Raw genomic sequence first — 27,892 nt, forward strand, 5'->3', positions numbered from 1 at the left:
TGAGCCACCATGACTCATTCGGTGAATTTGATGAATTTGATCCAATGGAATTGCAGAGGACTCAGAAAGAATTTTAATGACATATTCTTATTAGTTCAAGAGTATAAACCGTCAGCATTATGTCTCCAAGCGACATATCTTAAACAAGCTGATAAATTTGACCTAAGGCGGAACAATTGTCATCACTCATTTCCTCCTTCTGGTGACAAAGCAACTGGAGGTGCTTCTATTTTAGTCAGGCAGGACGTAATTCACAGTGCTGTTCATCTAAATACTAACCTTCAAGCTGTTGCTATTCGCCTCACCTTGCACATTGCATTTACTTTTGTGCTCTTTATATATACCACCTTCATCTGCTCTTAGACAATTTGATCTTTAGAATCTATATGATCAGCTCCCTGTAGCATCATGGGCGATTTAAATGGGCATAACCCTCTATGGGGAAGTACAAATACAAACAATAAAGGACAAGTTATTGAAGATTTTATTTCTGATAATAATTTATGCGTATTTAATGATGATTCAAACACCTATTTACATCCTGCAACTGGATCCTATTCTGCCCTCGATCTGTCCCTCGCAGATTCAAATGTTTACAATGTATTTGAATGGTCAGTGCATGGTGATCTTTGATCACTTCCCTACTGTACTGAATGCTGTAAAACCGGATGATGAACCTCCTTCATCTCGGTGGAATTTTATTAAGGCTAATTGGTGTTTGTATAAAATGGTATGTGGTGAAACATTGAAACCTGACGATTTCAGAAATGTACCAGATCCCATCCAGTTGTTTTCGAGTATACTCCATGATATTGCTGACCAAACAATTCCTAAGTCCTCTGCAAATCCTCATATTCGTAAGCCATGGTTTACCAGTGAATGCAAACAAGCAAGAAAGTGTAGGAAGAAAGCAGAAAAATATTTCCGCAAACATCCTACAGTACATAGCTTGAATAACGTTAAAATTACTAGTGCCAAGGCACAACGAGCTTAGAAACATAAGCGTCAATCATGAAGGAAGTATGTCTCCAAATTAATGGAAAATTAATTCACGCACACCCATGTCCAAGGTGCGGAACGTGGTTAAGAAAATAAAAGGTAAAGGTTCCAAATCATCTGTACACCATCTTAAAGACAGTGACAAATTAATAACTGATAAATCTGCCATTGCAAATAGACTTGGCGAAACTCTTGCCAAAAATTCTTCATAATCAAATTATATTCCCGGGTTTCAGAGATATCAGAAACAACTGGAAAAGAAAACTGTTAATTTCGATTCAAATAATGTGGAAGATGACAATGAAGTATTTTCATTGCATGAGCTACATGCCACTCTTGAGCAAGCTCATGATACTGCTGCAGGGGATGATAATATCTATTACAAGTTACTCAAGCATTTGCCTGAATCATGTCTTGAGACAATTTTAGATATATTTGACCACATATGGACATCAGGGAATTTTCCTCCTTCATGGCATAATTCCATTTCAGTCCTCATACCAAAACCTGGCCGGGATCAAGCAGATCCCTCAAATTACCGCCCTATATGGTTAACCAGTTGTGTTTGCAAAACCATGGAACGAATAGTAAATAATAAAATTAGTATGGTAAGTTTAAAACCAACAATCTTACTAGTATTCAATGTGGTTTCCGGAAAAATAGAAGTACTATTGTTCATTTAGTACGATTAGAATCCTTTGTTAAAATGCTATGGTAAATAAACAACACGTAGTATCAATTTTCTTTGATCTTGAGCAAGCATACGATACTACCTGGAAGCATGGCATTTTATAGGATTTACATGATTTGGGTTTGAGATGTTGTTTCCCTCATTTTAGATCACAATTGTTCACAAACAGACAATTTAAAGTCCGAGTGGGTTCAACCCTGTCTGACCATTAATCATCGGGATCAGGGTGTCCCACAAGGCAGTATTTTGTCTGTCACCTTGTTTAGTATTAAAATAAATAGTCTGTCCAAGATTTTAAGTGATCACTTTTCGTGGATGATTTTAATATTTCTTGTCGTGGTAAAATATGCATACCATAGAAAGGCAGTTACATGTCTGTCTAAATCAAATTCACGAATGGTCCCTTGAAAATGGGTTTAAATTTTCTAAATAAAAAACTAATTGTTTACATTTCTGCAGAAATATAAGCCTCGTAAAGACCCTGAACTCTTTTTGAATGGCACCCCTATCAAAGTGGTAAAGGAGGCTAAATTCTTGCGACTTATTTTTGACAGCCATTAACTTTCTTACCGCATATAAAATACCTTAAAGCTAAATATTGAAAGTAGTTTCTAATTCTAAGTGGGGAGGGGATCAGACAACCCTCTTACACTTATATAGATCACTGATTACGGCTCAATCGTCTGTGGTGGAGCATGTAAAAGTAATTTACAAAAACTAGATACTATCAATCATCAAGGCCTGAGGCTTTACCTTGGAGCCTTTCGCACTTCTATTCCAAGTCTGTCTGTTGAAGCGGATAAGCTTTCTCTTAAACAACGCCGTCTGAAATTATCTTTAAGATACATCACTAAATTATATTCTTATCAGTCAAATCCAGCTTTTAATTGCGTTTTTAATCCTCTTTACGAAGATATTTACAAAAAGAAAACATCTCTTGTTCGACCACTTGGAATAAGAATTAAATCTGTCGTTTCTGCTGCTTAGATTAACTTACAATATATAGCTCCCATACAACTGTTTTCTTCGCCTCCTTGGCAAATTGTAAGGCCAAATAAAGACCTCACATTAACTGGACTTAAGTTATCAGATACAAATCCACTAATTTATAAATGGATCCAAGGATGGTGGCGCAGTTGCCAGTGTCACTATCATTGGGTCAAGAACAATATTATCACGACCACCAGAAAAAAGTTCAATCTTCACAGCAGAAGCAAACGCAATTTTAACAGCACTGAAATATATTAAGAAACAATCCAAATATAAACAATTCATTATTTTTTTCAGATTCACTTTCATGCCTTGAAGCGATTGAAAATATGTCTTGTAAACATCCATTATTAATTGAAATTCGTGAGTTATTTAATTATCTTGCTATTGGCCAATACGACCTCGTCTTTTGTTGGTTACCCAGCCATGTTGGTGTCATTGGTAACACAATGGCCGATGCTGCTGCAAAAGCAGCACTCAACGAATCTGTGACACCACTTCTGATCCCATACACTGACTATAAACCCGTGATTAGACCTTACACCCGTGATCTAATGCAAAAGAAGTGGGACACACAAGTAGGTATTAATAAATTACATGAAATTAAACCAAATATCTGTTACACCTACTTGGGTTGTCAGTCCAGATTTGAAGAGCTCATTATGCGACGATGTCGCATTGGCAATAACAGATATACTCATGAATATATATTGAAAGGTGAGGATCCTCCATTTTGTATCCCTTGTGATGAGAAAATCGCGGTCAAGCATGTCCTGCTTGACTGTGTTGATTTTGCCATCACTAGGGATAACTATTTAAAAGTTTCATCCATAAAGGATCTTTTTAATATCAGTGATCGTTTAATTTTTAAATTTTTAAAAGAAATAGAATTGTTACATAAATTTTGATTGATATGTTTTGTATATAATAAAGTTTTTTTATAATTGGTAAAATAAATTTGATAACTGAGATTGTCCGTGGCTTTACCCTCGAAGGGGGTTGAAGTAGTGTATAATTATTGTCGCCTGGAGAGGGTATGTAAGACCACGTCTTTCAAAGTATATTTATTGTTACCACTTTTTTTAATCGTAGAATATGTATTGTTTTAATGTTCGGCTAATTGTGTCAGCTATCGCCAACACCTGAAGGAATGTATTGTTATGTACAGTGCTATCCATTTTATGATTCAATACTAGTTTTAAATCCTTTTCTGTAATACGTCTAGTTATTTTACTGTCCTTTGTTGGCAGAATTTTATATAAGTCTCATTGTATTTATTATGTTTAACCCTTGATAGTCACCATATGGCTGAAATATTGCCGATGTGACTTAAAATTTTAACTCACTCACTCACAATGGGATAACAGGCATCATAATTCGGGACCACGTATCATAATGGGAGGACTCAAGCATCACAATGGGGGCCCATGCATCATAATAGCGGTCCATGCATCATAATAGCGGCCCATGCATCATAATTGGGGCCCAGATAAAATGATAGCGGCCCATGCATCATAATAGGGGCCCAGATAAAATAATGGTGGCCCAGGCATCACATGGGGGCCCATGCATCATAATAGCGGCCCATGCATCATAATGGGAGGGCCAAGGCAACACTATGGGGGCCCAGATATTATAATGGGAGAAGTAGAAGAAGAAATTACTGCATTATTATTGAAATACGTAGTTCAGACTTTGAGTTCAGAGAGTCAACACAATGAATATTTACATAGTCTACATAATCCACACTGTTGATTCCCTTTTTTCATGGAGAAGATGTATGCTGAAACTGTAAACAACTCTGGTGGTGGAGGTCTGGAAGAGCGCTGTGCTGATAGTAACACACGCGTTACAATGTGCTTCCTGTCACATTTCACTTAAATAGGACGAGATAGTGAAAAGCCATATTCACTCATTCACCTGCAACATGGCCTTTATTTATCTGACTAATGATGTGTGAATGAAATTATTCTAAAAATCACATTTTATCATTTGTTTACAAGCAAGAAAATTATTTTCTCCTTGAATTTAACAAGGGGCTTTTGACCGACAGACACCTGGGCCAAGGACATGCCATGTTCAGGTTTGGAAAAGCCGGAAGCACTGGTGTGATTGATAACCAAAATGATATCTGAAAAACTATCGGACCCACTCCAGTCAAAGTTGGTATGAGATTATTAAACAGTCATACATAACTGGATATTACATTTAAAGACAATCGGTGCATGAATTAAAAATCTGTCTATTTAGCTATCACTATATTTCATCAACAACCAGACCTGTTCGTCACGGGTGGAACAAGCATTCATTGAAACAGCCATCTGCATAATGCTACCCCTGCGTCACGGGGCCATATGACACAGTTGAACCAATCAACTCAACTCGAAAGGGTGCACGGGAATCACGCACACACGAATACGGTGTCAGCGTTGGGCGTCACAACGTGCGTGATTCCCGTGCACCCTTTCGAGTTGAGTTGACTGAGTTGAATATGGATATAATAATGGATATAATGGATATAATGGAAACATAATGTGATCAATATTGAAAGAAAATATCACCGGGTCTTTGTTTATAGGTGGAACAATGGATAACAACATCTTGGGCAATCCAAACATTGGAAAAACAACACGAAGTAATAATGTATGGACGTCAGATGCCATATGTATATTTGCCATTACTATCTGAAGATACCAGCAACCGGTACCTGGTAAGGGTAGCACACGTAAAAGTTCAATCCCATATTTAATTACTTTCATCTAGGTTTGAATAAATATAGTATAGCGTCCAGTCTGGTATAACCTTATCCGAAGCAAACTTTCCTGCACCAAGAAATTATTTAAATGATACATGAACCTTTAATTTCAATTTCTTAAAAATCTGCACCATATAGAAAAAGTTTAACTGGCTATTTAAAATGTAACACTTGTTATCTTTAAATCATTTTTTTAATTTGACGTTTACACGATATACGGTTTTTCGATTGGACGGTTCATACTCCAATGAACTCACACAAAGTGAAGGTCAATTCATTAATGATTTATAGATTGGGAAGAGAGCTTCCGTAGCATTTGTTTTGCAGGCCATGGACCAATTTAACGCGGAAGAAACATTAAACCTAAATATTTATAATAGGAAACATCTCTCATATGTTCATTAAAAAACCGATCACCTTTCCTTTGGCTCACCATTTTCTAAAGACAGCTATATAAGACTTGTCTAGGCTTAGCTCTAGCGCGCGTGTGTCACAAAACCGCTGTAGAGCGTTGCGTTGCTTCTATAGAACAGTCACTCTATATAATTATATCATCAGCAAATAAGAATAAAAGTAGATCCTTAATTTATGTGAGTTACACATATTCCATTACTGCAGTTTCTTTATTAAGTAAATGAAATGTAGTGGACTCAGGACGCAGCTCTGTCGCACACCTGATGTGGGATAAACGTCAGAGTTAAAAAGAATCAAGTGATTGCTATCATGAGCATCGATCCACGCAATTGGGATACGATGACATGCATCAACCATGTCAGCGAGCCTGACCACCCGATCCCGTTAGTCGGCTCTTACGACAAGCATAGGTTTTTGAAGACCAATTCTAATCCGGATCTTCGTGGGTCTCCAGCAGCTGACTGACACATGTTCTTTAAAGTTTAGTCCTCTTCCGTCGAGTACGGGTTGTGCAGTTGCCTAAGATGCCGAATCTCGCTGCAGAGTTCCTTCCCTTTCTAGCCATGACGTTACGGTGGTCTGATTATGACCCTCGGTGTGTCGGCACCATACCCAGCCTCGTGTGTTTACCAAGGGTATCCCTTTTCGCGGGCGCCTGGTGCCATCACTGATTTTCTGTGATCCATTCATGTAATTTTCACCGCTGCCTTTTGCGCCCAATGGAATCTTTTTCTGAGATTGCTTGTTCTCTAGCGTTGACGACTTATATTTAAATTCTTTGGCCTGCGTCACGGAGGGCGTACCTCACATATGTTGCTGTCATGTAACTTAAATAATGTTGAAAGCGGCGATAAACTAACTCACTCACTCATCGATATGGCTGAGGGAAAGACCAAAATAGAAAGTATCCAGCCAGTATGTGTCTCAGACAGGGAGAGAAGAAACAGTACAGTACAGTGGTAAAGGTTTAAATAAGGCTTAACGTCGCTTTCAAGTTTTTTTCAGAGAGAGAGAGAGAGAGAGAGAGAGAGAGAGAGAGAGAGAGAGAGAGAGAGAGAGAGAGAGTAGTCCGGACTAATGCCGGGTTTTATAATTGTATAGGGCCCACAGAGTTACCATGCCGCATTTTATCATGGATGACACTCTCAGACACTGTGTACTGACTGTTAGTTGTTTCCTTCATCAAAGCTACATTAGCTTTGTATGTTTGTTTGTTGTTTTACGCCGCACTCAGCAATGTTCCAGCTATATGACGGCTCGCTGAATAAGCGCTTCGACTGTTGTAAGTCTATGGGAATTATAAGTATGGGAATTACGATCACTTAGCGCTACGATCGCTTTGTGGGAGGGGTCCCCGTCCTTGTTATATCCCCTCGATGCCGAGGGCCGTCTTTTACCGTCATTGGGTACGACGTATATATATATATATTGTATATTGTAAGTCGTGTTTATTATGTATCTATATATGTTCGATTGACCAAGGACTTGGACTACCCTGTCTGAATGATGTACATCTGTTAAGAAGATCCCACTCTATGACATAATTTCTAGTTCTCGTGTTGATATAAACAATCGTGCTGAATAAGTGGTATCAGAAAACGGTAGGTTACTAGTATCCCGTATGTGTGTTCTAAAATAAAACCAACCAACTGTGTTGTTTTAGTTTTGTATTGTTTGGGCGGCCTACACAAACAAAGGTTTTGTCATATATTTAACAGTTTTGCGCTTCAGTGTATATAAAGGCAAATACCTATGCGAGTGACGCATGATGAAAGTGAGAGTTGGTGAATATTTCACTTACGATGTACCAGATGCGCATGTCATAAACGTTACCACTTCGGTTAACCCACGGATGACCAAGATAAGGGCGACGGTGCCACGCACGCACGCACGCACTCACGCAAACTATGTCATTTCCGCTGATGTCAGCTGACGAGTATGTTATCCACAATGACCCAGATTTTACATGCCCTTAGAAAACTGCCGCGTGATACCAAATGCCGTTAAAGATGGTACTTGTTGTTACCCTGCCTGTATCTCAGTGGACTAGCACCATAAACCGACACTAGTCCATACACACATAAGGACATGTGCGTACACATCACAAAATAAGTAAAATAGTAGTCATTCTCACTTCACCTCACCTCTTTAAGGAGAGTGAGTGAGTGAATTTGGCCTTACGCCACTTTTAGCAATATTCCAGCAATATCACGGCGGGGGACACCAAAAATAGGCTTCACACATTGTACGCACGTCGGGATTCGAACCCGGATCTTCGGCGTGACGAGCGAACGCTTTAACCACTAGGCTACCCGACCGCCGCCTCTTTAAGGAGAACGTGAGTGAGTGAGTGAGTGAGTGAGTATGGTTTTACGCCGCTTTTAGCAATATTCCAGCAATATCACGGCGGGGGACACCAGAAATAGGCTTCACACATTGTACCCATGTCGGGAATCGAACCCGGGTCTTCGGCGTGACGAGCGAACGCTTTAACCACTAGGCTACCCGACCGCCCCTACAGTTGCGAGAACAACGGGTGAGGCGAACCGAAGTCACATTCCACTAATAGGATGTCCGTGTACCTTGTGAACATCGCACAGATGGTGTTACAGGAAATTATAATGACGGTCATTGGATCTGAGACTTTAACTGCGCTCTTTTCCTATTTACCGAGTATGCAAACATTTATGAAATATATTGTCAAATTATTCTGATTTTCAATACGCCCTGTGGCCCTACCTACCCTAATGCTTGTGAATCGCTCACTCTAGCTCGATAACGGTGTAAGAATTTACATCGAAAAGTCGCTGTATGCGATAATCGAGAAGTTGTCTTCTTACTTACTTACTCACCAACTTATAGAAAGCCAATTAACCAGTTTGTGAATCTCAGGTGTAACCTTTCACGACCTGTGTATGCTACACATTTTTGCCTCGGGGGTATTTATAATTCGTCCGTCAACATTTCGTCGTTCGGAATTCATCGGATTCTTTCGTCACGAAGATTGTCGAAGTGAAGGGACTGTTAGCATGCGTTCAAAAGGCAGTATCGAAGGTAAACAGGAAGTGGATGCATGTTGTCAAGGTTGGATTTAGCCAATAACAAGGATCGAGTTACAAGGGAATAAACCTGCGCCTACCCCTGACCTAGTTGAACCGGGCAAAACACACTGAGTCTGTGGATGATTCAATATCGACAGTCTTGCACAAGTTCAATTTGTCCTTGGATATTTCGCAACCATTGCTATGCATCAATGGAATTCGAAAGTTTGGATATAAGTACAAGTATATACAGGTCGAGAGGATCTGAGTGTATTGCTGACTTGTTGTACCGACAGGACGGACGTTGTTGAGATAGAAGGTAGGTTGTGTCAAACAGTGTATATTATCAACATTACAACAACAACATTTTTTTTGCTTCAATGACACGAGGCATTCGACATACGTGCGTCAGGTTGAGGTGTAGCTGCAAAACACTCATAGAGTGAGTGAGTGAGTGAGTGAGTGAGTGAGTGACAAATATTGTACCAATGTCGGGATTCGAACCCGGGTCTTCGGCGTGACAAGGGTACCCGACCGCTCTATGATTAAACATTTTAAGGAGTTCTTTTACAAATTGTGCAGTTTTCTGTGTCTTGATAAGCTTTCAGGATTTAATAACATATCGAGTAATATCACACAAGGTCTTGTGAAATACTTCTTGTGAATATATAATTTACGCAAGTAATGAAAAAAAGGACATACTAATAGACAGTTATCATGATATTCGATATTTTTTTATAACAGTGATTTATTTTGATAATCGGGATGCTAAGGGTAGTGACAACTGAATTTTCTGTTTAAATAATCGGTAGACTCTTGGAGATGTAACCTTGCGTGTTATGCTGCGAATATGTAGGGCGGAGTTCTATTGCGTTACAGGTACACGGTAAGTGTGTGTGGGCGGGACGATTCGTGTCGTGATGTGTGTGTGAGAGTTGGGGACGGGGGAGGAGGGTAGGGGGGTGGGGTAAGGGTAAGAAAAGTTGCTGCAAAACCGTACAGACGAAGAGCTAAATAAATATAAACCACAGAGCAACAATTCGTCTTTAAAAAGTTATGAAAGTTTTTTATTTGTTCATACCAACTCGTCACCATAATTTCAGACATTGTCGTAAAGGGTAGAAAAGTTGTTTAGCAAACTTTCATGTAATTGTTGGTGTTTTAATGTCTGTTGTTACAAGGGGGTTTGCGCAATAAACATAACAGCTGAAGGGCATCGCGGAACACAGGGAAAGTCTCAAAACTTTTTTATTTAAGACGAATTGTTGCTTTCGGATTAATATCTAGTTTGCGTTTCATCTTAGCGAATTAGCAGCAAACGGACTATAGTTACAACCCTAGTGTGCCGCCACATAGCTGGAATATTGCCGATTGTGGCGTTAAACAACGAACAAGCGAACAAACAAACCACTATAGTGAGACATACATGTATGCGCACAGTGAGCCGGGTGTTCACGCCTCAATGTATATCGAGCCATAAGCCGCCTCCATAAGCCCTATGCATAGGACCTCGTATTGCCATTGCTCCAAGGCTGTACTGAATGATAAGTCCACGGGTGCATAGTGAATCTATCCTTATAAACCTCTAGTGACGTCACTCTATTGTCTCGCCAGGGTCTTCTTTTACCGACTAAACCTCTACTGGTAGTTTACCGGGCATTCCCAGGGTAAGCCCCGGGCATTCCTAGGGTAAGCCCCGGGCATTCCTAGGGTAAGCCCCGGGCTTTCTGCAAGAAATCCCGGGAGATTTTCTACTGAAAGCCTGGTTTTTGTCCCGAAAAATACCCTCTGTATTGAATTACCTTTCTGCATGAAAAAAAACCCAACAGAACATGGCTCAACTATTTATTGATATTAGATGAAATTGAAATTGACCGTCACAGTTCGATTTAGTTTGTCTTCAGGTCATTGGTCATCTGCTCTTTTTGGATCAGCTTCTTCACATGATGGCGAGTTCATTTTTTTCAAAATACTATGTATGGCCGTTGCCTTTTGGTTGTCAGAAGTTCTCTTCTAATTTCGAACGGCGTCGCTCCGATGTCCTGAAACAAATTGTTCAGATTACTGAAAGTATTACGCATACAGCATACAAATACACTTAAAAACTATTACAGATTCCCAATATTACCACATATATCATAAAAAAAAGAGCATCTTACTGGTTTGGAAAAAATATTTCTTTGATATGTTATGACTTTTACTGAATAACAATTTCTTATTACTGCAGGACTAAAATGTTTATCAACCTACCGGTAATTTCGCAAATCATTTGTTCATCAACGTCACCTTGATACAATCGAGTGGCTGCCGTGGCTCTCAAGGAATGGTTTATCTTCATGCCCTCAATACCGGACGTCTTGCACAGTCTTTTGACGGTAACTTGTAAGGTTATTTCACGCTCGGAGAGTGGATCTCCTAAACGGAATTTAAAGTCATCACTTTCCTTGTCTTCTTCAGCACAGGATGCCGATTCTTTAAAAACTGACTGCGTCAGAAATATATCGTTGTCTGCGTCCATCCTCTTCAGTGGAATTCATTCGACTGGCTTGAACCACGTGCGCTCATTGTTACAACGGGCCTGAAGCACGTGCGTCACGTGCAGCGCGCGGATGTACTCCCCGCGTATTGCAGTTAAACTCTCAACAGTAAATATCAATGAAGTCATGTTAATACCAATTAGTAAAATTATTTCTAATTCATATTATTTGATCAGTTCATAAGTGAGATCAAAAGCTTGCCCTCGGTTTTGTTTGGGAAGTATGCCCTTGGCCTCGGGAAAGGGGGTCGGGCCTATCGGCCCTCCCCCTTTCCCTCCTCCGCGGGCATACTTCCCAAACAAAACCTCGGGCGCGGTTTTGATCCTACACTTATAATAGGCAGGTCTTATAGGGGCAACTAGTTCTTAGTATTTATATAATTTGCACTAATAATGTTTTCCTTAGAGACTTGTGCAAGTCTAAGGAACTCGATGATAGCGTGTATAGCATAATATATTCATATAGGAAAGCCACACCCTCTATGTACATAAAGAAACGCTGTCATCGAGGTCCTGTTGGGCACTGTAGGCACACTGAGCTGAACAGTATACAAATATGCGCGAAGGCAAACATGTTGAAGGCGGAACAAAGACACCCTTAATAGAAGTGGGTACGTGGTATTTTTTAACATAAGGAAAAACCTTTATGATCGGTGTTAGTTTACAGAAACGTTTGAAGGTTAGTGTATGCTTTGTCACGATTGTTCCGCATCAGCCATATAGGGAACAAATCCCAGGATACTTGATTGTGTTACAATTAGTCTGTCTCACAGTCTCTGAAACCTTAAATTAAGGATCTTTTTAATAGAATCAATTCTCATTTAATTATAGGTTTTTTAAAAGAAATTGAACTTTTTGATAAATTTTGAATTGTGTACATAGCTATATTTTATATTGGTAATGTATAATTTGTAACTTAGATTGTCAGTGGCGATATCCTCAAAGGGGGTTGAAGTAGCGTAAAATTATTGTCCCCCGGAGAGGATATGTAAGACCACATCATTCAAAGTACATTTATTCTTACCTCGGTTTTAAAACGTAGTATATTTGTTTCTTTTAATGGTTGGCTAAAATTGCATACCATTACCAGCAGCTGAAGGGTTGGTGTAAATCCTACTGGGGAGCTGTGCAGGTAGCAAAAGTAATGTAAGTCCCCTCGGTCCCTTGTAAGGTGGCCTAACTTTGGTTGCTAGTGATCTATAGGCCATTTTTATATTGTCTTGTTGATTATAAATGTATTGTTTTAACTGTTATCAACTAGTTTTACAATTGAACCTGTGATATTCTAGTTATCTTACTGTCCATCGTTGACAGCTTTTTATTAAATCAAAATGTAATTATTATTACCGTTTCGTCGCGATATGGTTGAAATACTGCCGATGTGACGATAATTTTCACTCACTCACTCTGAAACCTGATTATTATCCCTTCCGTCCAGTCCTTTACTGTTATGATAGCTCTAAACGAAGCAAGTCTAGATTTTTCACAGGCACTTACTCGGCTCCTTTTCAATTTGAACGTGGTTCCTTATTTCCATCAAAATTGAGTATTTACAGACACTGAGCGTCAGTCTATGTTCCAATGAGTACAGAACGACATGGAGGTCTCAGTGTATGTGTGCGTGGGTGGTTAGGTCACTTTGGTTTCTTAACGTCGTGTCCAAGATTATTGCACTAACATGGTGACATGCATGCACGTGAAAGTTCGTGTGTGTGTGTGTGTGTGTGTGTGTGTGTGTGTGTGTGTGTGTGTGTGTGTGTGTGTGTGTGTGTGTGTGTGTGTGTGTGTGTGTGTGCGTGCAAGCGTGCGTGCTTATACTAGTCCGGAATAATGCCGGTTTTATAGTGCTAGCTCACTGAGATACAGTTTTACACGAATACCACCCCGAGCTAACCTGTCCTTTTTTTTATCTCAGAAAAAAACGAGTACCATCTGATAACGTTTTTGGGCATGACGCAACCGGGGATCGACCCCCGACTTTCCACTGTCTGTGTATGTGTGTTTGTTCGTGAATGTTTGTGCGATACATGAACAAACTACAGGATACTTGGTACTTTTCCAACAAGCACCGTCTCACCGCCTCATGCATCGTCTCATGGCATACACTGTGTAGACATTGGATGCAGTAGACAGCAATCGGTCAGTGAGTCAGTGAGTGTTGATCATGATACGCTGATTACCCGCAGCCAGTGTGTGACCTCGGCTTGACGCTACAATATCGAGTTCAGCATTGATCAAATTGTCCATGGAACGTTAGTCAAGAAACCAATATCATTTCTGGACTATGGTAGTTGTTATAGGTAGCCTCCTATATACAAAGTCCAGATATTTGTGCTTGTCAAATCTCCTTAATGAACTAAATATATTTCGCCACTCAACGGCTCTTAGGTGTAATGAAAACTTTATCGCAGTCATAAGCGACAGACAACGGGAGTATTTGTGATGTCATAATGCCTATGACGTAACAGTTAGTAGTGGAGAACAGTTAGTTGAGGGTACAATAGAGGGAGATATAAAACGTAGTCATAGGCGAAAACCATCCCGTGTGCGAAATACGCTACAGTCGTTAAATCTCATATATCAGTCAGTCGGTCAGAAAACCAACGTTATGTTGTTGACGTCATTTTGCCGCTGTCGTCATCGTCAGTGATAACAGTGGGGGGCGTAAATACATGTACATTACAGTGTGAGTGCACTCATATACATTGAAGTACATAGGGAAGTACAGTAAACTACGGTTATAACGAACACGCTTATAACGAACTGACGGATATAACGAACTTACTTTTTGGTCCCGACTACTTGCTGTAGTCATGCTGTATATGTCCTTATAACGAAATACGGTTATAACGAACTAAAATTAGTAGTCCCGTTGAGTTCGTTGTAACCGTAGTTTACTGTACTGAAGGTTACACATTTAAATTAAGTTTAGGTTTCAAAAGCCTTATGAACATCTATTATTTGTCCTTTAGTAAATGTTTAGCATTGTTAAACAATTTCTACAACTGAAAAATGAACAGTCACGCATTCATCAATGTGATTGCTTACATTTCGATCTCGAATTTGATGTCTGTTAGTGGCCATTTTACTGTCTTTCCGTTTTATATACTGTATAATTCTGCTTAAAAAAAATGTGATTGTGATTGTGTGTGATTGTGTGTGTGTGATTGTGTGATTGTGTGTGAGATTGTGTGTGTGTGATTGTGTGTGTGTGTGTGATTGTGTGATTGTGTGTGTGTGTGATTGTGTGATTGTGTGATTGTGTGTGTGTGTGTGTGTGTGTGTGTGTGTGTGTGTGTGTCAAATATTAATTGTGAAATAACCATGTATTATTTGCCACACGCGAGAAAATACACTCTCAAATATAGATTGTGAAATAACCATGTGTTATTTTCCACACGCGAGACAATACACACTCAAATATAGATTGTGAAATAACCATGTGTTATTTTCCACACGCGAGACAATACACACTCAAATATAGATTGTGAAATAACCATGTGTTATTTTCCACACGCGAGACAATACACACTCAAATATAGATTGTGAAATAACCATGTATTATTTTCCACACGCGAGACAATACACACTCAAATATAGATTGTGAAATAACCATGTGTTATTTTCCACACGCGAGACAATACACACTCAAATATAGATTGTGAAATAACCATGTGTTATTTTCCACACGCGAGACAATACACACTCAAATATAGATTGTGAAATAACCATGTGTTATTTTCCACAGGCTGGAGAGTTCACTATCATATAAAGATTGTGCAAGAACCATGCGTGTATGTTCATAAGCTAGACAGTGCACTATTAAATATAGATTGTGAAATAACCATGTATTATTTTCAATAGTCTAGAGAGCTCACTATCAAATAGAGATTGTGTAAGAACCATGCGTGTATGTTCATAAGCTAGACAGTGCACTATTAAATTGAGATTGTGAAATAACCGTGTATTATTTAAAGCGAGATACATTACACACCCAACGGAGGCAAGTGTTCCTTTTCAGAAAGTAGTTCCGGGGTTCGGTATTATTCACATTTAATTTGCCAGTCAGACTCGGGGGAAATAGGATAACTCACACACCTGTATTTATAAGCTGAGACGGTAGAGTATATATTGCGTTCTTCTGTAAGGATTTCACGCGCACTGTTGAAGACAAGCCCATTGTTGACATAATACAGGTGCAATTGTTGGATATTGTCAGATTGCCGACATACTTCGACAACGTTCAGTTGAACATAAATATGCGTTTTTGTCCCTTTTGCCCCACAGTTATTGAAAACGAATACCACTTTTATCTGTCCATGTTATGAATCGCTCAGAACAAAATATTTCCAAGGTTTACCCCAAAACATCAATACAATAATCAAGCTCCTCCGTTTTGATGAAATATCAAACGAGCAACAAGAGAATACTACCCTTTACATTAATCATGGTTTACGACTTCGCAACCGTCTTTGTACAAATGATGTTTAATTATTCTTGAGGTTATTTGCCTTTATTAATCAAATGCTTTAATCTCTTCTTGTTGTGTTGTGATGCGATTTATTTTTCACAAAATTGTACATGTGCACATCTCTGTGCATATAAGTCTGCATGTTTATACTTGTACATGTACAAAATTATATAATATCATTGTATGTATATGGGCCTATGGCCTGAATACAATAACAATGATGATGATGATGATGATGGACGTTCACGAAGACGCTTACTCTTCTTTAAAGACAAAAATCAAGTATGGTTAGATAGATAGATAGATAGGTATTCTTTATTTCCTCCAGATATTGAAGATACATATCATATATGATATTATGTATAATTACAGAGCTGTACAGTAGTACAATTTAACAATATTATGAGAAATGATAACTACAAAATTCATTTCAATCAAGCATTCTTATAACTGTTTTGTAACAGATACAGCCATTTCCTACAGTACCTTGACACAATAACCATAAGGTCACCCCATAGACTTTGAGATAAAGAGCTAACACACTCAGGCATACCGCCAAGTAGTATAGACAGGATTATATCATCGTCCTCACTACATAGTCTTGTAAATGTAGAGACATCTATCACATCACAAATGATTTCAAATAGTTCATTTCTGTCATTCATATTCAATGTACAATACATAGAGACATTCTTATTAATATCGTGACCTACAATTCTACATCGACATTCCCTAGATTCTATATTTAGGCATCCGAGCCGTCCAAGATGAGACAGGTTTGGGTGTCAGTCGAGACTGATATTCTCATTGACGATTTGTACAAATGTTGTCATTCAGGCTCCAGTCTTCAAGTCTATTGTACAATTGTGTGGGTCAAAGGTGAATCTGTACCGGTTTCGAGTCAGCTCGTCACGAACTCAGTATGCCATTCTTAAACTGCTTTGATATGCAATAGAAAAGAATGACATTATTTATTGACCCCCTCGCGTACAAGAAGAGACGACTTACATGTGATTTCATGATATTAGTTGTCATACAGACATAGTCAGAGTACTTAGGCATGTATTATTAACCTGGTAATACCTGATACTACATGTACATGCTACTTAATCTATTTCAGATTCAAGGACAGACGTTGATCACACATACAGTGAACTATGTCCTGTGAGTGCAATATTATTATTTACATCACCCGCGTGTTTAGTTTACATTGTAATACAGTGTAGAATTAGATTCTTTGTCATGTAATCATGAACAAAAATACCGCTATATAAGGAATATATATGAAGAATTTAAATATTCTTAAATATGTATATACCAGTTTAGCAAATATGGGATTAATATACCACATGTTTATATGTTCTTGTGGTGTCTGTATGCGAGATGTCTATATGTAACATGTTATATCCTCAGTGAGTGAGTGAAGGTTGTTTAATGCTTAGGCACAATATTCAAGCTGAAGTTAGGCTGCCTGCAAATAGTCGAGATTTGACCAGACAAACCAGTGATTGAAATCATGAGCACCTATGCACCCGCCCGTGGCACAATGAACGCGGGGGCGGTGGGGTAGCATAGTGGTTAAAGGGTTCGCTCGTCACGTCGAAGACCCGGGTTCGATTCTCCACATGGGTACAATGTGTGAAGCCCATTTCTGGTGTCCCTCGCCGTGATATTGCTGGAATATTGCAAAAGCAGCGAAAAACTTCTCTCACCTCGACACCTTCAGAGGCAGGGGTAAACAATATTTTTTTGCATCGTCTTTGTCGGGTAATCTGAATAGTTCTACAACTTATTATATGATATTAACTTCAAAGTTGCAAAAATATTACGATATAATTGTACATACCCATTTACACACGCTGACGGATTTTAGCAAAGTGAAAGGTTATATGTTAAGCATCACCCAATCAGTGCGAAGATTCAAGGCGATTCCCCATCGCTGTCAACGAGCCCAGTGTGTTGAGTCGCTGACGCTAAATGGCATCTGGTGATAATCTCTGGATGTGGAGGATGAATAAAGAGCACTAGTCATGAATCGGCTAACTCAAATTTCTGTTTCAGCCTTTCTGAAGAAGTACAACGAGACAAAATGCGGCCCCGGTAAGCGTTGATTCTAAGTTTGTGTACATTGTCTCAGTAATATTTCACCTATAAGACGGCGGTCTATAAACAATCGAGTCTGAATTCCAGATAATCCAGTGATTGACACCATGAGCATCGATCTACGCAACTGGGATTCGATGAAATGCATCAGTCAGGTCAGCGTGCTCGACCACGAGATTACGTTAATCGCCTCTCACGACAATCATGGACTGCCGAAGACCTATTCTAATTTGATTCTTAGCTGTGTGGCCATATGGATAACGAACTTTGACTGACTATTTACACTTTCTAGTACGTTTTGACAAAGTATACTTGGGAAAGGTTACTTGAATGCCCATTCATTGGTTTAATAACATTTTTGTTGTAATTGCACGGGTGGCCCAGTCGTCTGAGGCGCCGCGATTCGCTGTGCAGTGGTAATAATGAAATATTTCATGGTTTTATGAACAGCAATATTAAGATAATACATATATTGAATTATTTTAATCTCCTTCATACTTTCATAGTTTATATAATATCTGTTCTAATTGTTTTTCAGTGGGTACAGCCGTCATCACCATCATAAGCCTTGCCCTTCCAATTGCCATGGTAGCTATGGGTAAGATAATATTACGAGCTACCTCGCATGACAACCATTTTCACCGAAGCATGCATCCAATATTGACAAATACTATTGTATCAAGAACGGACATTTCTAGGGATACCAGGTCATTTTCAACTGATTTTATATTATTTGTGCCTCTGTGTATCACATGCTATATCTTTGTTGATATATAATTGGATAAAGGCACCGGGCTAAACCGGGCTCTGCATCTACTTACACATTTTCTGTCCCACCGACACATCAACTCACAGTAACGATTTTGCAACCAAGTGTCTGTATCTTCCCTGATTTGTTGGTTTGTTTGTTTAACGCTGCAATCTGCAATATTCCAGCTATATTAAAGCGGTCTGTAAATAACCAAGTGGTTGATATCATAAGCATTGATCTTCGCAATTGGGACATGATGACATGCATCAACCAAGTCAGCGAGCCTGACCACCCAATCCCGTTGGTCTCCTGTTACCAGAAGCATGGGTTGCTGAAGTGAGTGAGTGAGTTTAGTTTAACGCCGCTTTTAGCAATATTCCCGTAATATCACGGCGGGGGACACCACAAATGGGCTTCACACATTGTACCCAAGTCGGGATTCGAACCCGGGTCTTCGGCTTTAACCACTAGGCTACCCCACCGCCCCTTGGGTTGCTGAAGACCAGTTGTAACAACTAAACTAATGTATTTGTGTAGGCTACCCTAAGGGGTTAAGGGCGCTTGAGAATATTTTACCTGATAATTTTCTTTTACTCTTTTATATTCGAAAGTTGCAAGAATGCAAATGTGCAGAACTACATTTTAAAAATTATGAGAAATTCAGGCCACTTATTATAATAATTTAATAAAAAAAGATCACTAAGCACAATGCAACAGCGTACCAGTCTTGTTGTCAATCTCATCTGAACAGTTAAAGGGACACTGTGTTCCACACCCTGTGTATATTTCCTGTCGGGGTATAGACATCATAACCAGCGCGTTGAGTGAAACTGTCATTTTAAATTGGGAATGAGTCATTAACCGCTATATTAATATGAATTTGAGGCAGCAGACATATTTTGTATTTTTAGATTTTTTAACCACACTTGCCTGGGCTGCCAATTCGTTAGACTGTAGCTAGTCCCCCTTTAAAACAGTTTCTCTGTTCAACAAGTACATAATATAAATACATGTATCTGCAAGATGCTTCTCATATAAAGCCACATCACAGTTAATTCGTCCAAGCGCTGATCTATAGCAATGTATAACATCCTGCTAGTGCCAATGGTGATCTACAAGTATGCATGTTGCTTATTTCCAGGAGCCATTCACAAGGATAACTGCCCTGCTGAAAAGTACATCCCTACCTACATGATCGTGGCAGGTATCTTCACCATCATCGTCTCTGTAGTGCGCCTGGTAGGGAAGACATGCCTCGCTGATTCTGACGGAAACGTGTGGTTTCCCTGCCAAATCGTCTCCGGCGTCATAAGTCTCTTCCTATTTGCCTGGGTTATTGCAGGTATTATTATAAAAGCATTATTTTACAAATGACGAGAACGTTTTCCACATCAATGAAACAATTAAATATATTGTGGCTGTGTTCATAAAAATATTGATAGACCCGTGAAGACCCAGATTAGAATTGTTCTTAAACAGCCTGTTCGTGCTTGTGGTAAGAGGCGACTAACGTTAACGGGATCGGGTGGTCTGGCTCGCCGAATTGGTTGATGTAATCGTATCCCAATTGCGTTGAGATGAGCATATGTACACTCGATGACCCCAGCAACCCTGTTGCTAGGCTGACGTCACATTGTATTGTTTCCCTGGTGTATCTTGCAAAACGTTATTTCACAAATTACGTCATTGGGTATTGTGAGCTGTTTGTAAACTTTGTCACAGTGGTGCAGTCGTAAGTGTGTTTTATAGTATGGGAGTTACGATAACCTTAGCGATACAATGGCTGCAAGGGACGGACCCCAGGTTGGCCGTTGTATGGTATTAAATATAAATACATGTCACCTTTTGACGTTAACCACTAGAATGAGTAGCAAGAGGATAAATGAGTGTAGTGTGTATAATGTAACAATAAACTAGTAATAATGGAAGAAGTGTCAATTCTGGGGTAATGTTGATTGTAGGTGGTTCAGTTGCCCATATACTGGACAGGGAGATGCCTATATCGCTGTTGATGACTGGCTTGTTTCTGATTGTTTCCATGTCTTCTAACGGTTGATGTAGTAATTCAATTTCAGGCAACGTGTGGATCTACGGCCTCTACAACAAATACAACCCAACAGACAAGACTGCCGCCAACTACTGTGACAACACATTTTACTTGTTCGCATTCTGGAGCACCACGGCAAGCTACATCCTGATCGGCGTCTGCATCCTCCTATGCTGCTGCATGTGTATCTGTTGTCGAAATTAGTCGACAACACTCATGTACTGTAGGTGGAATTTTTTGTGGAATGACTAGCAGTCACGGTGTTGGTATTTGAAAATATATCACATTATTTATCAGACGAAGTCAAAAGTGTCAGTTGCCTGCAAAGTCTCAGGAACTCAAACCGGTTCAGTTTCAGACGCGCTTTCGTGAGAAATTGCACTGATTAGGACATCTTGATTGTAAAAAAATAAATTAGTTTGCAATGTTTGATTTGTGTAATGAGCAGCCATCACGGTATTGTTGTTTGAAAAAACATTATTTAAATAAGAAACTAAGTGAAAAATGTCAGTTGGCTGCAACACCGTAGGACCTCGAGCTGGTTCCATTTAGACGTGGTTTCGTAAGAAATTGTACTATTTGGGATATTTTATTTGTGTGGGTATGACAGGGTATGCAAACACTATGACAGTAATTTCCAGATTACAGACACATAACCGTCCTGCAAAGGGTTGCCATCGACCCCTCCTGTCTTGAACGGCTCGTATGTAGGCTTTGTGTAGCTAAAATACATTACAGTACAATGTCATGGCTGAAAGTGTAGAAAGGAAGTATTTGTTTGCGAGATGCAATCCAGCAATATGTTGTACTGGTGACATGTGTAGAAAGGAACAGAGGCATTAGGATACGTTAGGTTTCCAAATCATTTGGTATGACTCGGTGGCCATTTTAACTGATCTGTTCTACAAGCAATACAAATAATAGTTTTGATCACAACTCATTTTAAAGGACAATTATGTCCAGCCATCATTTTTTCTTCATAATACCTAAACGAAATGTGTTTCTCCTGTTTGAAAAGACTACTTTCTTTAACACATCGCCCACCTTATCCCTTCATATCCTTTCCGAAAATATTATGGAAACGATTTGGAAGAATGCTTTTTATACATTACTCACTCTTTCACTTATATACATAGTTCAATTCCAGCTACATGTTAGCATTATGACTAGTATAGTCCTTGGTCACATGTTTTCACAACAGGAAGTGATAGCTCTCGCTCTGCAGCTACTATCTCTTGAAGTGATCATGATTACATAGATGTGAAGACTAATCAATCTTACACTTTGTAGTGTATCTTGTTAAGTGTCGGTATAGAAGTGATAGAATTACACATTGTTATGGTCAGATTGCAAAAAATGTTTTCTTATGCACATTTGTACATTAATGCCACTTTTAAGGGCGTTTTTTCGGCACATTTGTTTTTAGATTGTAGCTGTTTTTATGACGTTATTTATATTTTTATCAAATCGTCTTTGATTTTGATTTTGTACACATTTTTCATCTATGAATAAAAATGTATAATAAAGTGCACTTGTGTTCTCTATTCTTAGTTTTTCTCAAATGAATTATTTGACAGTGGTAAATCCGGGTGAGTAACGAAGGTGTCATACATGTACGCTGGGATGGACTCAGGTTGAGACACAAGATAAATTAAGAGTTGTGACCCTCTGTTGGGGAAGACGGGGTACATCCGGGTGAACAACGAAGGCTTTATCTGCTTGGATGGAGTTAGGTTGAGACAGAGGATGTTTTGAGAGTGTTTTGACAGTCCGAGTGACGCAGCACAAGTATGGTACTGACAAAACTAGAACCATAATCGGGGCGAACCGGGATTCGAACAAACGATCATAGGTTTCTGGCGTGTCCAAGGGACGCAACTCTTGCAAAGCAAATTACGGCGCCGTAGACGACGGGGTCACCTGTGCCCCCACAGACCCGATAGCACGCTGAGCCTTTCTCTGGTGTCTGGACGGCATTTTCTCTCAAAGAAGACGTTTTCAGAGAAGACGCAGTTCTTCCTCGTCATTCTGACTCGCCATATATGTATTATATCATATACAAGGATTAAAACACTGACACAACGTTGTTTAAATTGACTAGGTTCAACACCTACCCCACTTTCCCATTGATATCCATTTCAGAAACCCATTTAACGCCATCAAACACTCAAACATTCTTTACTATGTTCAACACCTACATTAAGGCTATTGAAAATGCGTATGACAAAGCGAGGCATGTTATGGAGGAGACGTCCTTTTCTGATTCAAAGACACCACGATGAAAACCATCTTTGCATTCACTGTACACCGACAAGGCTTCCCGCACGCCGTAACTAAAAGTAGTAACACATGTAGTAGTATAACATAAATAACACACAAAAGACGTAACTGTAGCATTATTATAGGGCTGAAGTACTTGAAGGATTTTAACGAAAGAAATAAATTGTCCACGAAATTTCTTGAAAATATCAAATGATTGGTCCTCCAACAGTGTGTCACACACACACACAGTTTCCATACCGTTTCAGTGTGCTACGTCCTTTTTGGAAGTGACACTCTGAACACTATCGGTCATTTCTGCTGCTACAGTCTATCAAATTGGCTGTCCATGCAAGTTTGATTCAAGACCCTCAAACACAGAATATGTCTGCTACCTCAAGTTTATATCAATAAAGCGGTTGCTGATTCACTCTCAACTCAACATCACTCAAGGCGCTAGTCATGATGTCTGAACCTAGACTGGATATATACACCAGGATGTGGAACACAGGACCCCTTTAACTGTTCAGATTGACAACAAGACACATGTACTGTTGCATTGTGCTTAGAAATCCTTTATTAAAAGTGAGACATATAATCGGTGGCAAAGCGACCATTAACCATGTGTTTCAGATTCTCACAATTTTAAAAATGTAGTTCTGCATTTATTTATTTACTATGAATTATCAAAATAAATGAGACATAAATAAACTTGTCTGTTTGTCTGTCTGATTATAACGTTTATATGTTTTTCTTCCATTATTTTGCAGCGTTAAACAACAAACAAACCAACAAATCAGGGAAGATACAGACACTTGGTTGCCAAATCGTTACTGTGAGTTAATGCGTAGGTGGGACATTGAAATGTGTGGGTAGATGCAGAGCCCGGTGTAGCCCGGTGCTTTTATCCAATTATGTATCAACAAAAAAAGCCTGTGATACACAGAGGCACACATAATTTAAAATCGGTTGAAAATGACCTAGTATCCCTAGAAATGTGCGTTCTTGATACAATAGTATTTGTCAATATTGCGTGCTTCGATGAAAGTAGTTGACATTCAAAATAGCTTGTAGCATTATCTTACCCATAACTGCAATGATTGTGCCGATGGCTGTGGCTCCTGAAAAAGAATTAGAACAAATATTTTTAGAACAAACTATTTAAGTATGAGAGGAGATTGAAATAAATCAGTATATTTATAATCTTTATATATTGCTGTTCATAAGACTATGAAGTTGAAGTGTTATATATAAGTTCATCCACAGGAGAGCGATTACACAAATTCGTTATTAAATCAATGAATCGGCATTGAAATAACCTTTCCCAAGTATACTTTGACAAAACGTCCTAGAAAGACTATATATTCAGTAATCTAAATTAACACCTTTACTTCCTCTGTTTCAGTAGGAAGGGCTCAATATCATTAACAAAAAGTGAAAACAAAAGTGGCGAGAGATTTTCGCCTCCAACGTTGCATGGGAAGAATGGGGATATTGGTTATGTAGCATAATAGTGGATTTTATGTTATGGTACATGTTCTTTACTAAGTTAAGAAATTTACCATATATGCCATAATTTAACAATTTATACCATAGACCAGCCCTCCGCTAAGTGTCGAACGCTTTTGTAAAATCAGACGCAGTAGCGTTTTCGTTTTGCTTGTCTTAAAATTTCCCCAATTGCATATAGAACAAATACGTTGTCACTTGTGGAGAAACCTTTTCTGAATCCTGCTTCTGGAGTTGAAATTTTATTTATTTCTACAAACACAGCGAGCCTCGCATTAAGGATACTTGTAAAGAGTTTTCCGAAACAGCTGAGAATTGTTATTGGTCTTTATGTGTTCGGATCTAGGTGTCTACCCTTTTTCTTATATCGGTTTGATTGTACCCTTCAGCCAGAAATCTGGTACAAATCCAGGATTAAGTAACAAGTTAAAGAAATCAGGAGTGGTATTAATTGTATGGTAGATTAAATAAAATAATCGTTTACAACAGGATGCAACCAAGTAGCTTTGTTTCTTTAAAGGTTCTTAGTGGTTGAAAGGACTTCTCCGCCCGATATTACCTTCTATAAAACATCAGTGTTGTATTGTTGATCTTCGGCAACATCATCGGGTATAGCATCATTACATTCAAAGAACGTTTCAATGTCAAGAGTATTTTCGAATTCAGTCATATCACATTTAGTAAGTAGCTTCCAGTATTCTTTTGGTGAATATTTATTAAGGTCAAGTTTCATTTTGATAGTGTCTTATACTTTTGTCGATACATTTCTTATAAGCTCTTGACATTTGATGATATTTGATATTTTGTTACGTGACTTATATTTATTTTAGCTTTATGGAATTTCTTTCGCATTTTCCTGCATTCACCGGACGGGATCGGGTGGTCAGGCTCGCTGACCTCATTGATGCATGTCATCGTATCCCAATTGCGTGGATCGATGCTCATGGTGTCAATCACTGGATTATCTGGATTCCAGACTCGATTGTTTACAGACAGCCGTCAGATTGGTGAAATATTTCATAGTTAAAAAACAAAACTCAGAATCAAGGCTTACCGGGGCTGCATTTTGTCTCTTTGTACGTCGTCACCAAGGCTGAAACAGAGATTTGAATTAGCCGATTCATGACTATGCTCTTTATTCATCCTCCACATTCGGAGATAACAATAATATGCTTGTGTAGTTATGTACAAAATGTGATGTGACATCTCTTATTGGCGGGGCTACGGGTGGCCTAATACCTGCTATCTCCGTAATGATCAATGTTATGTAGGTGAGTCAACCAGAACGCGAACTGCCTGTATTAAGGGGAACCAACATTCCAACTCCCCTTTTTTAATTCCCTTGAATTGATCGGAAGATGCTTACCCCGACCTTTCACCTTGAAAATCCGTCAGCGTGTGTAAATGTGTATGTACAATTACGTAGTATATTTTTTGTAACAGAACAGATATTTATTCATGAAAAAGACTTGGGCTTCTGCCCCTCGTCCAACAGATACAACAAAAATATATATTGACAATGGAAGTAGGACACGATTTCTTATTTACTGTAAACAGGATTTGATATATTTAGAAATGTATAACAGTTGTGTTTTACAACTTGTTTGTTGTATGCCTTCTAGTTTTAATTCGGATGGCATTTCCAACTTTTTACTATTATTGAGGTCTGAGTTCCATTTTTGTATATAATTATCAACAAGTCTTTGTTTAAACAACATAGGATTTACAGACAAAGGATTGAACCACACATAATGTAAAATCATTTGTACACAACATATCTTTTACATACCATACCCAATTTTTCACACCTTTATCACAATGCTGCAAACAAATATTATATGCAACCTGTAAGATACAATTACAAGTATTATTTAATTTAAACCAGTACTTAAAAATTCTACAGAATCTATTGATGCAAATAGGATACCGACCTAATTCTCCATATACTGCAATATTACATGCCTTTGAATGTACATTTAATACTTTCTTACAGAATTTAAGATGCACCCGTTCAATATCAGGTGCGTTTACGGTACCCCATACCACACAGCCATAGCAAATTGTAGATGTAACGAAAGAATCAAATAATTCGAGTAGTGTCTTGGGTGTAAAATTACAGTTTCTAATATTTGATAACAATACATTCATAGCTTTTAAATCTTTCCCAGCCAATGTTTTGTAACACAGAGAAAATACTATACAGCAAATACGTGTTCGTATTATTTTTGCAACAATGAAGTTAATTTTTATACCCAAAACAGCAAAGACCCTTATTTTAAGGCAAATTGCATATAATACAACAATTACTATTCCCTTCTTGTCATCCATGTTTCGTTGTATAACCCTACACCTGTATATGTGTCGGTCTTCACTTGATGCTTGAGACAATCAAGACAAAGACTATGTAAAATAACTCAACTCAATAAGGTTCACCCTTGCCTCTGTGGGTGTCAAGGATATATAGCAGTCAGTGGTTCGCATTTGGCATTTCTTGTGTCTGGGGTTATTGTTAAGTCGAGGATTTGGTTAAAAATCCAGGTATGATGTGGTGAATGCGTTACATGTTATGTAACATGCACGTGGCAGCGCAGTAAGAGAGGAACGGTCGGTTAAATTGATGAAAATTATCGATCAAAGGATTAACCGATAATACATTGATGGATTAATTTATGTTTATCTTGTACAGTGGATTTACAAAAGTAAGTGTTTAATCTATACTGAAGGAGGCGAAAAAACCTATGTCTGGGCGTGAAGTGCCTTTTTTAAAACAACATACGTCGATCAAAGGATTAGCCAATAATACGTTGATTGACAGCTCATAATCTAACTCAATGGATGTTTGTTACCTCTAGAAGTGCATCAAATTAGTGAGTGAGTGAGTGAGTGAGTGAGTGAGTGAGTGAAAACCCGGGTCTTCAGCGTGACAAGCGAACGGCCCCCGCTCCTCCGCCCGGGCGATCATTGTGCCACGGTGGGGTGGACAGGTGCTCATGATTTCAGTCACCGGTTTGTGTGGTTCAGTCTCGACTATTTGCGGGCCGCCTCGTTGCAGCTTAAATATTGTGTCTGAGCATTAAACAACGTTCACGCACTCACTAAAGAATATTCCATTACATATACACATACTTCATACAGACACCACAATGGCATATGAACATGTGGGATATTTACACCATCTTTGCTAAAATTGGTACATACACATTAAATAATATGTAAATCCTTCATATATCTACCTTATGTTGTCGTTCATGATATTTCATGACAAAGAATCTAATTCTACACTGTATAACAATGTAAACAAAACACTCAGGCGATTTAAATGATAA

General features: G+C 38.8%; 1 protein-coding gene across 3 annotated transcripts; it reads left to right on the forward strand.

Annotated features, from left to right (window-relative positions):
* Positions 1 to 8,953: 8,953 nt before the first annotated feature.
* LOC124147582 (transmembrane protein 272-like) lies at positions 8,954 to 22,327 on the forward strand. 3 transcript variants are annotated; one of them, XM_048387956.1, is made up of 6 exons: positions 8,954 to 9,209; positions 17,018 to 17,061; positions 17,959 to 17,997; positions 18,539 to 18,598; positions 19,893 to 20,093; positions 20,827 to 22,327. In XM_048387956.1, exons 2-6 carry the CDS (start codon positions 17,055 to 17,057, stop codon positions 21,000 to 21,002), a joined length of 483 nt encoding a protein of 160 aa, XP_048243913.1. In that variant the 5' UTR covers positions 8,954 to 9,209; positions 17,018 to 17,054; the 3' UTR covers positions 21,003 to 22,327. The 3 variants fall into 3 exon arrangements, with proteins under 3 accessions (XP_048243913.1, XP_048243914.1, XP_046374201.1); XM_048387957.1 differs by lacking the exon at positions 8,954 to 9,209 and adding an exon at positions 11,947 to 12,037; XM_046518245.2 differs by lacking the exon at positions 8,954 to 9,209 and adding an exon at positions 15,368 to 15,545.
* Positions 22,328 to 27,892: the final 5,565 nt, after the last annotated feature.

The sequence above is a fragment of the Haliotis rufescens genome, unplaced genomic scaffold, assembly GCF_023055435.1.
Source record: "Haliotis rufescens isolate VD_foot unplaced genomic scaffold, xgHalRufe1.0.p SCAF_7, whole genome shotgun sequence".
NCBI classification, from domain to species: domain Eukaryota; kingdom Metazoa; phylum Mollusca; class Gastropoda; order Lepetellida; family Haliotidae; genus Haliotis; species Haliotis rufescens.

Excerpts from the sequence above, each read along its gene's own strand:
- LOC124147582 (XM_048387956.1), top strand. Across the intron at positions 18,599-19,892 it reads AATTGCCATGGTAGCTATGG|GAGCCATTCACAAGGATAAC; the intron begins GTAAGATAATAT and ends GCTTATTTCCAG. Across the intron at positions 20,094-20,826 it reads ATTTGCCTGGGTTATTGCAG|GCAACGTGTGGATCTACGGC; the intron begins GTATTATTATAA and ends ATTCAATTTCAG.